The 14,866-nt window shown below is 40.7% G+C and overlaps 2 protein-coding genes across 5 annotated transcripts; one reads left to right on the forward strand and one right to left on the reverse strand.

The window, feature by feature from the left end:
* Nucleotides 1–465: 465 nt before the first annotated feature.
* Nucleotides 466–9,954, reverse strand: srsf7 (serine and arginine rich splicing factor 7). 3 transcript variants are annotated; one of them, XM_008102694.3, is made up of 9 exons: nt 9,802–9,954; nt 4,107–4,287; nt 3,843–4,019; nt 2,929–3,003; nt 2,742–2,843; nt 1,938–1,991; nt 1,621–1,656; nt 1,069–1,110; nt 466–773 (listed from the first exon to the last, which is right to left on the reverse strand). In XM_008102694.3, exons 1-9 carry the CDS (start codon nt 9,827–9,829, stop codon nt 719–721), a joined length of 750 nt encoding a protein of 249 aa, XP_008100901.2. In that variant the 5' UTR covers nt 9,830–9,954; the 3' UTR covers nt 466–718. The 3 variants fall into 3 exon arrangements, with proteins under 3 accessions (XP_008100901.2, XP_003216148.3, XP_003216147.3); XM_003216100.4 differs by having other exon boundaries at nt 1,069–1,124; XM_003216099.4 differs by lacking the exon at nt 1,069–1,110.
* On the forward strand, nt 9,894–14,015 carry gemin6 (gem nuclear organelle associated protein 6). Of its 2 annotated transcripts, none has more exons than XM_003216098.4 (3): nt 9,894–10,047; nt 11,018–11,150; nt 13,473–14,015. In XM_003216098.4, exons 2-3 carry the CDS (start codon nt 11,023–11,025, stop codon nt 13,846–13,848), a joined length of 504 nt encoding a protein of 167 aa, XP_003216146.1. In that variant the 5' UTR covers nt 9,894–10,047; nt 11,018–11,022; the 3' UTR covers nt 13,849–14,015. The 2 variants fall into 2 exon arrangements, with proteins under 2 accessions (XP_003216146.1, XP_008100900.2); XM_008102693.2 differs by lacking the exon at nt 9,894–10,047 and adding an exon at nt 10,057–10,355.
* Nucleotides 14,016–14,866: the final 851 nt, after the last annotated feature.

The raw sequence follows: 14,866 nt of genomic DNA on the forward strand, positions 1-14,866 counted from the left end.
TGACTCATATGTCTGTTGTTTTTGTATCCATCGGGGAGGAAAAGACAAAGCGCCATTTTACTATTCTACAGAAGCCAAGTAAAATTACCACCTAATCCATGTCTTAAAGGTGTCTTGCTTCAGTTACAAAAGTATGCCCTTAATAACTAAGGAATATCCTGCTGAACAAGCAGACTTAATTTTGGAAGGTAACTAGTTGACCTTGGACACACATACAAACTATTAAAAGGAATCAGACAAATAAGCAGCTTCCTCAACACCTTCCTTGCACATTAAGTAACTTTACGTAGCCCGAAGCCCAAAAACTAAGTCACGTTTAAGCTTGAAACAGGCAGGCTACAGGGAGCCACAATTATTTTAAGCCATCCTTGCACAGTATTCATGTACAACACTTAGGTAGCTGTTTGCAATTTGATTTTAGCATGCACTTCAAATATTAACAGAAGCAAGTAGCATTACAGCAAGTTAGAAATACACATTTTATTTCATGTGCCCATAAAAAGACCCATTTTCAGATCACAGGATGTTATTACATATAAGAAATTGTGCACTAGTCTACTGTAGCAGCCTTTACAGATTTTACTAAGATCCAGATTCTTGCTGCGTTAGTCCTAGAAAAGGGTTTTGATCAACTAAACTGCTTACACTTTTCAATAACATCAAAGAAATCCCTTAGAATAACGTAAACAAAACTCTTCCAAACATGTTCTTTCTCATTCTAATCAATTCTCTCAGGACTCACACTTCTTCGAGGACTTCCTGATGGTGAACGACTAAAAACAAAGAGGGAAGAATGATATCACTAGAAGTAACACATCATTAAATTGGTAAACACTGAAAAAATTAACAGATTAGTGTTTTTACAGGGCAATCCATGCTACCTGCATGTAGCTATAGTCATTAGTAATTTCAATCCTAGCAACTAATTATTTGGATGCCTTTAAAAATACTGTTAGTTTGAAGCAGTGACTACAATATTAAATACTGAAGCAAACTCATGTTTGCATGCACCCCATTCCCACAGAGATACCACCAATTTCTCTTCAAGTATTCAAGATGCATACTTACCCTGACTTAATGGAGAATGGATATAAATGGCTCATATCAAGACTGAAAAAGCAAGACTGAAAATTAAATCAAGTAAAAATGCTTGTAAATACATGTACTCAAACCGAGTAACTAAAATTCAGACATTCAATGTTAATTCTGTCCAGCTAGCCGTTCAATTATCTAAACTGCTCTGCAGCACAGCTGTTTCTCCCAGCCACAATTCAAGTCTTCTCAGTTTAATTTTGAGCCATTTACATGTATTGTCCATTAAACATAACAAGATTAATGTGCTCACTTGATGTATTAGAAATGCATATCCTTTGGAAATTTGGGATTCACATAGGACCCATCATTTTTAACAGATATGAAGTAGTTACACTTCAACCTTTGAAAGTGTGGGGAGCAATTTGTGTATTCCCTCACCCCTCCCCAAATGACAAGATTTGCTTTTCTCTCTTTCAATCTCATTCCCTTAATGGGTTTAAAAAAAAAACTACTCAATGCGGCTCTACATTGAAAACAATTAAATTATTGCTGCTTTGAAATTAGCTGTATACAAATCTAGCTTACCTTCTCTTTAGAGATGGTGATCTTGATTTGGAACGGCTGTTAAGAAACATAAATGTCATTAGTGCAAAGAATAATCATTAACAGAAGTAAAAAGCAATTTACCCCAAATGAACACAAGATACACAAAAGATGTAATGCTTTTGAATAAAGCTTTTGCAAGACAGTTTTCAACAGGAATACAAGTCCTTTGCTATTTGCCACTTAGATTAGATGAGATTAATACTGAATTTAGCCCTTTTGGCTCAAGCAGAGCTCAGCCTCAGAGACCAGCAAAGGCAAAATCAAAGTTTACATTCAACATTAAATATAAAGATTACCTGCTTCTGGGTCGTGAAATGGACCTGGACCTGGACCTTGATCTGGATCGAGACCTACATTTAAAAGAAGATGCACATACACATCAGATGAAGGGCTTCTTAAGTGTTTCTTGTATTTTTATTAGGATGAATTCTAGCATTGACATATAAAACAAGGCTGTAGAAAAGCTATATTAATATGAACATTCCAGGGAAATCTTCAAAATAAGTACCAATACAAGTGATACTGAAAGCAGACTAATTGGGCCTAAAGGTTAGATAGTTTTAGGTTTGTGAAATAACTTATACATATTGAGAAATCAACTCTATTGAATGTTAAGCCAGCCAGTTTTAATCACGAAGTTTAAATTTGCAGGTTATGTTTAATCTTTGTTCTGTGTATTTTAGTATGTATTTAGTAGAAATATGTTTTAATGTGTGTATTTTGCTGAATATTTTTATATAATTGTGCGTTTTTAGTGATATTGTAACCTGCCTTGAGTCATGAGGAGAGGTGGGTAAGAAATTATTATTATTATTAGCAGTGTGATCCCCTAGTTGGTTTCATGGCTCTTATTGAAAACAACAGACAAACAGGCCCCAGTCACTTCCTTTTGTTGAAAACCCCTTCTTTTGTGGGATGAATACAACCCATATTCTTTACACATGGTAAAAAATACTTCCCACAGTAGTACAGCAAAGAAAAGTTCCTTGGGAAGCTAATGCAGCCCTCTTGCCCTCAACAGTTGCCCTTTCATGTTGTGGTCTTTCTGTTGGAAAACCACATTTTTATTTCACAGTTATGTAAATACATTGGCCAGTTACCTTGATCTCTTTAAAGAACCCGAACGAGATCTGCGTGGCGAGATAGATCTGGATCTACGAGGAGAAAGTGATCTAGATCTGCGAGCTGAGACAGATCTGGACCTAAAAGGACAAATTGTAGTTACACAATTAGGCTAACTTGTACTTGTCAAGAAATAAAACATGCTGTACTGATTTAGGTGCTCACCTCCTGCCACGGCTTCGGCTGCGTGAGCGAGAGTATCTCCTTCCCCTGGACCTTGAATGAGATCGAGACCGTGACCTAGTTTTAGGTTAGAGATAACAAGTATTAGACTACAAGTTTACAAGTTAGCGCATGAGCCTTTTCCGAACCCAAAATTTAAGATATCTAAAAATTAGTGTATCATTTGAAACAAATTCAGGGCCTACTGTCTCGAGTATTTTTACTACCTAAAAAAAATTAAACTGCATTAACATTTTAGAATTACATCATAATATAAAACACTGTAATGCGTATTTAAAATAAACCTTGCAAGTTTGCAGGTCGACCCTCTTTGGCCCAAGGTCTAGCAGATCTAGACGATCTAGAAGTATCTATAGCCGATCGCTGCATCTAGGTGTTCTCTTCAATCTAACGACGATCAAACTGACAGCCAAATGAGCCAGATGAGGCTTGATTGACGCAAGAAGATTTTTCTAGGTGGGAATGTGGTCAATCTGGTGTTCCTCTTTTTAAACCGGAGGGGGCCCCCAAATTGAAAGCCAAATTTACTGCTACGGCGATCACCGTCTCAAATTTTCTGCCCTTTAAAGAATAAGGTGGATCTAGGTGTAGATGGCTCGAGGGGATCTGGCCTCTTATGCTGATCACCTCAAGGTCTAGGAGAATCTTAATTGTCGGATTTGCAAGGCGCCTCAGCATGAAATCTTAAGGCTCGTGACATTCTGAATCAAGGCGACTGACTCAAACGAAGAAACCTGAAAGGTTTTGACCAGTTTGATTATTAACATATTAACAGTTTAACACAAAATATAAACAATTGTAACATACCCATATAATAACAACATTTATATGCATTTAATTATTTATTAACAAAAACTAGAACTAGACTGCTAAAATACTTGCTCATATTTACATACCTGCTTCTCCTTCTACGACTATAGCGATGGCAATCATAAGCATAATGACCTTTCTCGCCACATTCATAGCACCTATCATTAGGATCAAATGGTCTCCGTGCTGGAGGTCTATCATAGCGAGATCTACGAGGCATGCCAGTTGACAACTCCACTCTAACCCTGGAGCCACAGATCACCCTACAATTGAAAATTGTTGCGCTTAATATATTGAGTCACTAACAGGAAAGATATATTTGTTTTGCAGTAATTAGCATTTGTACATACTTTCCATCTAGACCACGAACTGCATCTTCAGCATCTCTAGGATCTTCAAACTCAACAAATGCAAATCCTGGAGGGTTTCGCGCAATCCACACTGTTCGCAATGGCCCATAGTAGCTAAAAGCTCTCTCCAGCTCTCCTTTGCCAGCACCAGTTCCTAAGTTACCAACATATACTTTGGTTTCTGGGGGGAAAAAGTTGCAATTAGGAAAGAACACTATTATGAAGCTGTAACTTCAGATCTGATAATGCATGTAATACTATAGACTCTTTTGCAAGGACAACCCATTCAATCGGGTTTTTAAAAAAGGCAACAGTCTAATTAGTAATAAGTGCTGGAAAAATTATTCTTGTCAAAGATACATATTTTCTTTTAAACAAAGATGTTCTTAAAGGTATTTAACTGGAAAGAAAAGTGCATCCAAAACAATTGATTTTCCCTAGACATACAACAATGACTTAACCTTTTAAAATATCTAATAAGTGAGTTTGGATCTTTTTGCCTGCAAACCATTAGGGTAAGATCTCAAAAGTATTCCTCATTCACATCTGTGTGTAAACATGTGAACAATGTGCTTCAAAAAAGAAGCCAATTCCAATTTTCTATAACCCAAACAATAGTACAGTAGAGTCTCACTTATCCAAGCCTCGCTTATCCAAGCCTCTGGATAATCCAAGCCATTTTTGTAGTCAATGTTTTCAATATATCATGTTATTTTGGTGCTAAATTCATAAATACAGTAATTACAACATAACATTACTGCGTATTGAACTACTTTTTCTGTCAAATTTGTTGTATAACATGAAGTTTTGGTGCTTAATTTGTAAAATCATATCCTAATTTGATGTTTAATAGGCTTTTCCTTAATCCCTCCTTATTATCCAAGATATTCACTTATCCAAGCTTCTGCCGGCCCGTTCAGCTTGGATAAGTGAGACTCTACTGTATGTAACAACAAACACAACCTGATTTAGTCTATCTGGTTTAGATGATGTGCATTGGTTCCACAGCCAAATTCCTGTTCCATTAGAGAGTTATTAGAATGCGTCAAGTCAGAAAACTGGGTTCTTTGGCATACACAGAACCACAAAGTTGTAAGAGACCTCCCCGCCCCAAATAGTCCTCCAGTCCAATCCTAGTCAGCCATGAAAGAATGCACAATTCAAGTCTGTAGAAAAAAAAGACCTCCAAGGACCATCCATTTGAACTTCATATTGTCATATAAGAAATGCACAATCTATTCCGCCTTTTTAAAAATCCACCCCCTTTACAACCCAAACCCATTTTGCCATTGAGAAATGCACAATCAAAGCAATTTAGTTCCTTGAAAAAGATCCCCAAGGGCCCTCCAGTCCACCTGTCATGTGGGAATACACAGTTAAACCCATTCAGCCTATTTTAAAAACTCCAAAAGAGATTTCTGCACACTACAATATTAGAACCATAGAATTGGAAAGAGGCCCCAAGGGCCAATCGGTTCAACCTCCTGCTATGCAGACACACAATCAAAGCACTCCCAACAGATAACCATCGAAACCAGTGATTCTCAACCTGTGGGTCCCCAGATGTTTTGGCCTACGATTCCCAGAGTTGTATAAACTCCACTTGCATAGATTCCAACATACCTCATGGCCTCTGAGGATGCCTGCCATAGATGCAGGCGAAACGTCAGGAGAAAATACTTACGTAACTTGGCCATACAGCCTGGAAAACTCACAGCAACCCAATTCCCAAAAATCTCAGCCAGTTTACCAGCTGTTAGGATTTCTGGGAGTTGAAGGCCAAAACATCTGGGGACCCACAGGTTACGTACCACTGATCTGAACTGTTTTGAAACTTGCAGAAAAATAGATTTCACACTCCAAGCCAGCATAGTCCACTGCCAAAAAGCTCTTACTGTGGAATCTTTTTCTATGTTTTGAATCTATTTCAAATTGGAGTCATTGAGTCCTAGTCTCTAGAGCAGCAGAATAAAGCTTTCTCTCTCTTCAATGTGACATTTTTTCAAATATTCAAACATGACTACCGCGTTTTCCCGAAAATAAGACAGTGTCTTATATTAATTTTTGCTCCCAAAGATGCTCTAGGTCTTATTTTCAGGGGATGTCTTATTTTTCCATGAAGAAGAATTCACATTTATTGTTGAACAAAAAAATGAACATTTATTATATACTGTACAGTAGTTGTCATCATAAACCAGCATAACCAGACAAATGGTGAATCCTATTAAGAATTTCTTGTTACTACCATTATTTCCATGTACAACACTTCATGGTACGTACATTTACTGACCCTGCATGCTCTGGTGTTCTGTTTGGTGGGCATGCTTCCAAACAAAAACTTTGCTAGGGCTTACTTTCGGGGGAGGCCTTATATTTAGCAATTCAGCAAAACCTCTACTAGGTCTTATTTTCTGAGGATGTCTTATTTTAGGGGAAACAGGGTACCATGTCTCCTTTCACAGCCTTGTTTTTCTACAGACTAAACATACTCTACTTCCTAAGCCATATTTCATGGGGCTTGACTTCTTGACATTAGATTATTTAGAGTGGACTCTTCACACTTGCTACCACTTCCTGCCTCTGATCTCAGGTATATAAAATAGATATAAAGCCCAAATGCTTACTGGTAATAAATCAGCATTTCCAGGGCTTGTTAAAAAAGATATGATTTCCCTTTGTGGAGCAGAGTTGAAGCATTTTCTGCAACTCATTGCCAATATATTTGTGTGGCATTAAAAAAGCTGTTGTCAGATTTTCATGACCCCAACACTGATCTAAGGCAGGCACAGGCAAACTTGGGCCCTCCAGATGTTTTGGACTTCAACTCCCACAATTTTAGTAATTGTGAGAGTTGAAGTCCAAAATACCTGGAGGGCCCAAGTTTACCCGTGCCTGAGCTAAGAGGACCCCATTTGGGGTCAGAAACCAGAGTTTAAGAAGATGGACAAATAACAACATCTTGAAAAGAGCCCCCAGTGGCGAAGTGGTTTAAAGCCTTGCGACTTGAAGGTTGGGTTGCTGACCCGAAGGCTGCCAGGTTCGAATCCAACCCTCTATCAGCTCCAGCTCCATGCGGGGACATAGAATCATAGAATAGTAGAGTTGGAAGAGACCACATGGGCCATCTAGTCCAACCCCCTGCTAAGAGAGAAGCCTCCCATAAGGATGGTAAAAACATCAAAACATCCAGGCGTCTCCTGGGCAATGTCCTTGCAGACGGCCAATTCTCTCACACCAGAAGCTACTTGCAGTTTCTGAAGTCGCTCCAGACACAGAAAGTGATGTGCTATGACTCATTGAGTTGAAAGAGGCCTCATGGACCACCCAATCCACTCACCCAGGAAGACACAACCAAAGCACACCCAAAAGATGACCATATCTGGTGGTTTGTGAGCAGAGAAGATTGGGAGTGCTATATGAGTTTAGTTTCAACTCTGGGCCCTTCCACACAGCCATATCACCCAGAATACCATGGCTGATAATAATAATAATGATAATAATTTTATTTCTTACCCGCCTCTTCTCATGACTTGAGACTGATTATAATTAAAATACATAAACACAGCAAAAACACTACAAACACACACCAAAACGTACCTCCGTAAAAGTTACATACCTAAACATATATCTGTGAAATATATATTAAAATAGACAAAACAGAGCTTAAACAAAAGACACGTATTAAAATTTAATATTTATGTTTAAAGACTGTCTGTGGAGGCTTGCCGGAAGAGATTGGTCTTTAGATGGCTTCTTTAATTCTGACAGTGCATTTAGCTATTGGAGCTCTTCTGGAAAGTCATTCCAGTGTTGGGGCAGCTGATGAAAAGGTCCTCTGGGTGGTGGTTGCCAGTCAGGTTCTGTAAGACTGGAGTAGCCGCCCCCCAGAGGACCTCAGTGTGGATTGGATGGGAGAGGGCAATCCTTTAGGTAACCTGGACCCAAACCATGTAGGGCTTTAAAGGTCATATCTAACACCTTGTACTTTGCACAGAAACCAATTGGTAGCCAGTGGACTTTAGGATACTGACTTTAGGATAGGTGTGATATGCTCACTCCTGGATGTCCTGGCTGCTCTATTTTGAACCAGCTTGAGTTTTCGAACTTAGTACAGAGATAGTGCATTGCAGAAGTCCAATCTTGAGGTTATCAGTGCATGCACTACCATCTTCAGATCAACCCGATTTATTTATTTATTTGCGACATTTATATCCTGCCCTTCTCACCCCAAGGGGGACTCAGGGCGGCTTACAAGTCATATGTACATACAATATATTATTCATATAGCACAATATAAGCATTATGTATTAGTATATTGTACTATAACACTATCTTGTAATATTATTAGTAATATTACATGTGTAGTTTTGTTGTTTTGTCCTAGGCCGGAATTTCATTACCCTTTTATATATACAGATAATACTGCATTATTGTATTACATTATTAATATTAATATACAATCTAGGAAGGGGTGCAGCTGGGGTATTAGCCAAAGATGGTGGTAAGCACTTCTGACTGGTGCATCTACCTGGGCTGACATTTGGAAGAACAGGTTCAGGAGCACTCCCAAGCTGTGAACACAGAGCATGTTTAGCTTGCAGAAGAGAAGGCCAAGATCAGACATGATAGCCACATATAACTTATGTGAGGGGAAGTCACTGACTAGGACATGGGACGGCTTCAAACTACAGGAAAGTTAATTCCACCTAAAAATTAGGAAGAACTTCCTAACTGTGAGCAGTGGAACTCTCTGCCCCGGAGTGGTGGATGCTTTTAAAGAGGCTGGTTGGCCATTAGTTGGGGGTGCTTTCAAAGCAATTTTCTGCTTCTTGGTGGGGGTTGGGCTGGATGGCCCAGGAAACCTCTTCCAACTCTAGGATTCTATCCGAGTACACACTGTCATAGAATCCGGTTCAATGTGGATTTTATACAGCGACGTGGAAGAGGCCTCTGTGGACCCTTCCACACATCCATCATATCAAGGTAGGAAATCTCACAATACGTGCTTTGAATTGGAATATATGGCAGGGTGGACTCAGATAACCCAGTTCAAAGCACATATTGTGGGATTTCCTGCTTTAATATTCTGGGCCCTGCTTTTCTATGTATTCCGGGAAATGTTTAGGCGGGATCTCCCTTCCCTGCCGCTGGAACCCGTTAGTCCTTGCACTCGGCGCATGCGCAGGAGCCTGACTACCGCGCGCTGCTCCCGCATGTTCCGCCGCGCATGCGCTCTCGGGTCCCTCCGACCTCCCTGCCCCCCTTCCTCGAAAAGCACCCCTCGCCCGCTTCTTCCCATAACTCTCCTCAGAAACGAGCGGCTCTAACATCTGTCGGTTAGAGGAATCGCCATCTTTGGCGCCGCCTCCATTTTCCCCGCGCGGCGCCAAAACAGAGAGGGAGTTGAAAACAAGGCCTAAACCCCTACAAGCGATCCAGAAGCAACATGGATTGCTCTCAGTTCATAATAGTAACAACAACAATAATACACCCGAATGGGTAGGCCAAGCCTCCCTCAGTGCGATCAGACATGTGCAAGATGGCGGCGGCGGCGGCAAACACTGAAAGGCCTCTCAACCGAAAAAGGAGAACGCCCCACTACTGAGAGAGAAGCAAAGTGACACAGAAAGAGGACAGGCAGAGAAATAAGACGCCGCTCTTCCCCTTTGTCCGGTCCCCGCGTGGTTACGCTCACCTCCGCCGTAACGGCCGTACCGCGACATCTTTTTCTCTCTCTCTGTTTCGACTGACGGTCTTTGCGCGCATGCGGGTTCCAGGGCCTTATATAGGCCCCACCGTTGAGGCGCATGCGCGTCACGACCCACTGGCGCTGCGCGAGGAAGCCCGCCGGTTTGGTTTCCACGGCGACGTGTCTCTCTCACGAGGGAGGGAGGAGGGGGAGGGAACCAGGCGCCATTTTAGATCTTGAACAGATTCAGTGGTAAGTCTACTACAGCCAGGCAGGGGCCAAGTTTCCCTCCAGGTGTTTTGGACTTCAACTCCCACCATTCCTAACAGCATCAGGCCCTTTCCTTTTGGGCCTGATGCTGTTAGGAATGGTGGGAGTTGAAGTCCAAAACACCTGGAGGGAAGGCCCAAGTTGGCTCAGGCCTGAGTTAGATGAATTAAAAAATTGGGTTGCTATGAGATTTCGGGGCTGTATAGCCATGTTCCAGAAGCATTCTCGCCCGACGTTTTGCCCACATCTACGGCAGGCATCCTCAGGTTGTGAGGTCGTTTGGAAACTAGGCAAGTGGGGTTTATATATCTGTGGAATGTTGTCCATGTTGGGAGAAAGAACTCTTTTTGTCTGTTGGAGGCACGTGTGAATGTTGCAATTAATCACCCTGATTAGCATTGAAAATTCTTGCAGCTTCAAGGCCTGGCTGATTCCTGCCTGGGGGGATCCTCTGCAGATACCTGCCATAGCTGTAAGCGAAATGCCAGGAGAGAATGCTTCTGGAACATGGCCATACACGGGAGCCCCCGGTGGTGCTGTGGGTTAAACTCTTGTGCCGGCAGGACTGATGACTTGAAGGTTGGGTTGCTGACTTGAAGGGTGCCGGTTCGAATCCAACCTGGGGAGAGCGTGGATGAGCTCCCTCTATCAGCTCCAGCTCCATGTGGGGACATGAGAGATGCCTCCCACAAAGATGGTAAAAACATTTTAAAAAATACCATCAGGGCATCCCCTTGGCAACATCCTTGCAGACAGCCAATTCTCTCACACCAGAAGCAGTTTCTCAAGTTGCTCTTGACACAAAAAAATGACCATACAGCCCGGAAATCTCACAGCAACCCAGTGATTCCAGCCATTAAAGCCTTCAACAACAATAAAAATTGTGTTATTATTATTATTATTCTTGCCCTGCCTTTTTTGTTAGTAACTTTCACTTTTTCCTTACCTTTAGGAAATATGACCAAGTGGCAGAAGAAGACTCCTCTGGAATGGCTGGATTATGTGAATAAGGAAGTCAAAGTGCACGCGGAGGAAAGGCATGAATATAAGGGATGGGTTTTAACAGTGGACCCAGTGTCTGCCAAGTAAGTGTGAGTTTTCGAGAAGGATAGGAATCATTGTCATTTAGGAGATAGCAAAAGGACAGTGGAAATACTGTCCTTCATCACTGCCTACTAGTAAAAAATGGTTTAAGTTTGATCAGGGAATTGCTGTGGATACAAGGTCTAGCAGAAATGTGAGAGCATCATTAAAAGCTCTGTTTTTCATAACATTGCCAAGGCTGAGGTTTTAAAAGATGGATCTAGATCAGGCATGGGCAAACTTCGGCCCTCTGAGTGTTTTGGACTCCAGCTCCCACAATTCCTAACAGCCGGTAGGAGACCTCGGTGGCACAATGGGTTAAACCCTTGTGCCGGCAGGATTGCTGACCTGAAGGTTGGGTTGCTGACCTGAAGATTGCCAGTTCAAATCCGGGGAGCTCCCCATGCGGGGACATAAGAGAAGCCTCCCACAGGATGGTAAAACATCAAATATCTGGGTGTTCCCTGGGCAGTGTCCTTGCAGACGGCCAATTCTGTCATACCAGAAGCAACTTGCAATTTCTCAAGTCGCTCCTGACAAGAAAAAAAATCTTTTCCCTTTAAGCCTTCCCAATAACTCATTCCTAGATGCTTTTACAATTGCTAATGTGTGGAGGCAGGCTACAGTTGTTCAGTGGACAGATAGTGGGAAACTCCTGAACCTTTCTTATACGCCCATTTTAATCTTTGTTCTGTGTATATTATATATATGTATTTAATGCAAATACACTTTAATATGTCTTTTACATGATGTTTTCTAATTATGTGTTTTTAACTGTTGCCCTGCCTTGAGAGGTGGGTAAAAAATAAACATTATTTTTATTATTATTTATTTGCTATTTCTTTTGAATGGGTAAAGAGGTAAGGGATGTTGCTGAGGAGATTATTAATATTATGTTTATATCCCACTTTTTTCCCATACGGAGACTAAAAGTGGCTTACAACTAAAGCATAGCAATACAACTTAAAATATATAAATATACAAGTATTAAAACAGTACTGAACATAATTAAAAGCATATAAAACCACAGCAGCCCCTGGCGATCTTAAAAACTTTCATCTTTAGAAGCCTACTTGAATAAAACGATTTTAGCCTGCTACCGGAAGGACAGCAGGTAGGGGGCCATTCTGGCTTCCCTGGGAAGAAGGGAGTTTCAGAGTCGAGGGACAGCCACCGAGAAGGTAGGCCCGCTCCCTCTCATTCCCACCAACCTAGAGAAGGGCCTCTCTTGAAGATCTTAGGGCCTGGGCAGGTTCGTGCAAGGAGACACAATCAGCCAAATAGCTGGACCTAAACTGTCTTAAAGCTTTAAAGGTCATAACCAGCACTTTGAATTGTGCTCAGAAACAGGCTTGGCAGCCAGTGGAGCTGTTTCAAAAAGGGGGGTTGTCCACTCCCTGCAGCCAGTCCCAGTGAGCAATCTGGCTGCAGCTCTTTGGACCAGCTGATATTTTTGAGCAGTCTTCAGAGGCAGCCCCACATGGAGCGCATTATAGCAATTCAGACGGGCTGTAACTAAGGCATGGACCACCGTGGCCAGATCTGGCTTCTCAAGGAACGGGCACAGTTGGCGCACAAGTTTTAATTGTGTAAAGGCCTTCCTGGCCACTGCCAACACCTGGGCCTCCAGATTCAATACCAAGTCCAGGAGCAACCCCAAACTGTGAACCTTTTGTAGTTAAAAGAAGTTAAGAGATGTAGTTAAAAGAAGCAGGGTGACCTTGCAGTTCCAAATAGACTTCCAATGTTTTATTTACATTATTATTTCTGCTGTTATTTTTGTATGACATTTGCTATATTGAGATTTGATATTTATCATGCAAAGGGGAAAGTTTTATGAACCAAGATTGTCCTACTGAAATATTTAGATCTCTCACTTGGTCAGTATTTCTGAGAAAAGGATGCCATGTTTGGTTTAGTTAATTTTTTCTCCACTCTTATTTATATGATTTAAGGGAAAGCTATTGGTTGGATTTCAATTGCCTTGACCTTGTGTGTAGATGAACGTGTATAAACATAAATTCAACATGGGGTCTTACTTTCAATAAGTACATATTGTACTTTTAATAAGTAAAATATATTTTTCTTATATATTTGTATTTGGAGCTGGAGTATCACAGCATCTGAAAACATGTCACAATATGGAAGATGTCGTATGAAGAATAGACCAGTTTATGATACTTTTGTAATCCATTAGATTGTGATAGTTAATTGTTCCAAGTACTTGTAGTAACTAATGTAAACTGCAGATCTGATACTCTCTGTAGCATATAATTATATGCCCCCTGAGACTCATTAAAATGTGTGTCAATCTGTCTTGACAGCATTCTTCTGGCAAATCTTTCTGAGAATGGGAAAATGTCTATCTTGGCCATTTTGGGACATGCAGTACAGGATGTTGAAATAGTGGCTGAAGCAGATGATGAGATGAAGGAGAAGCTTGCACACCTTTTCATGCCTGAAAAAAGCCCAACTTATAGCCATGAAGAGTTGGATCAAAAGAAAAACAGTTTAAAGAGCTGGCTGGAGAAAAACCATATCCCTGTAGAAGAACAAGGAGAATTGCAATCAACATTGTGTGTGGCAGGGGTGTTAACTATTAACCCACCATATGGGCCAAAAGACTGCAATAGTTCCAATGAAATAATTTTGTCTAGGGTTCAACAGTTAGTAGAAAGTTATCTTGCACTTCAGCAATGATGGATACAACTGCAAAACCTATGTAGTATTTGTTATATTTTCCCTCACCTTAGAGCTAATTATATATTTTCATACGAAAACAAGCATTGTCCTTTCTTTTCCTTTTGGATTCTGGAAAAGTTCACTTTTATATAAAACTAGCAAATATACACAGCATTGCCAAACTATGCATTGTCTTTATGCCTCATTCTCTCCTTCCTCAATTTCCTTCATACACCTTCACCCTTTTTTCTTTCCTTTCTCTTCACTTTTCCTTTTTTCTTCCTCTTCTTTTTTCCTCCCCCCTCCCCTTCATACCTTTCCCTTTTTTCTTTCTTCTCCCCTTCCTTCCTTCTCTCTTCCCTTTCCTTCGTGGCACTTAATACTATCAAAGTATTAAGGAGATTTCTAAAGTATGTAACACAGTATAGAGCCAAAAAAATATCTAAGCAAGCATGCTGTTTTCCATTTGTCTTAAATATCTGTAAATCTTGAAACTGTTACAACTGCTATGCCCACCTCCAGGTTTATAGATTCCCTGGAAAGGAGTATGTTTGACTGTGTTAGCCCCCAAAATACCAACCTTTGCAGATTGACAGCATCCTGACTCAAATGTTTGTAAGACGCAGAAGACTGGGGTGTTTTCAAGTGACATCAAGAACAAGTATTGGAGAGATTCCCCCTAGTTTTTCAAGGTGCCCCATGACTAGGAGAACACTACAGATATAATTACAAAATGCATTGATTTCTTAGAACCACTTTGGTTGTGGAGCTGCCAAAGTAGGTTTTAGAAGCTGAAAATCAATCAGTCACCATAAATATGCACAACCAACAGTTATAAAATATCAGATCTAGCTTATGATTTCATGACTGCTGAGCAGTATGCTAGCTAATATTTGCAGAATTTGATACTGCAGCAGCTTGTGGCAATGTAGTATTAAATATCCCCATGAAAATAAGCCTCCACCTGAAGCCTTTTAATTGTTATGAGGCATTAGTGAAATTTTAGACAGACTTTATTTACCTTGAAAATTCCACC

The sequence above is a fragment of the Anolis carolinensis genome, chromosome 1 (genome assembly GCF_035594765.1).
Source record: "Anolis carolinensis isolate JA03-04 chromosome 1, rAnoCar3.1.pri, whole genome shotgun sequence".
In the NCBI taxonomy this organism is placed as follows: domain Eukaryota; kingdom Metazoa; phylum Chordata; class Lepidosauria; order Squamata; family Dactyloidae; genus Anolis; species Anolis carolinensis.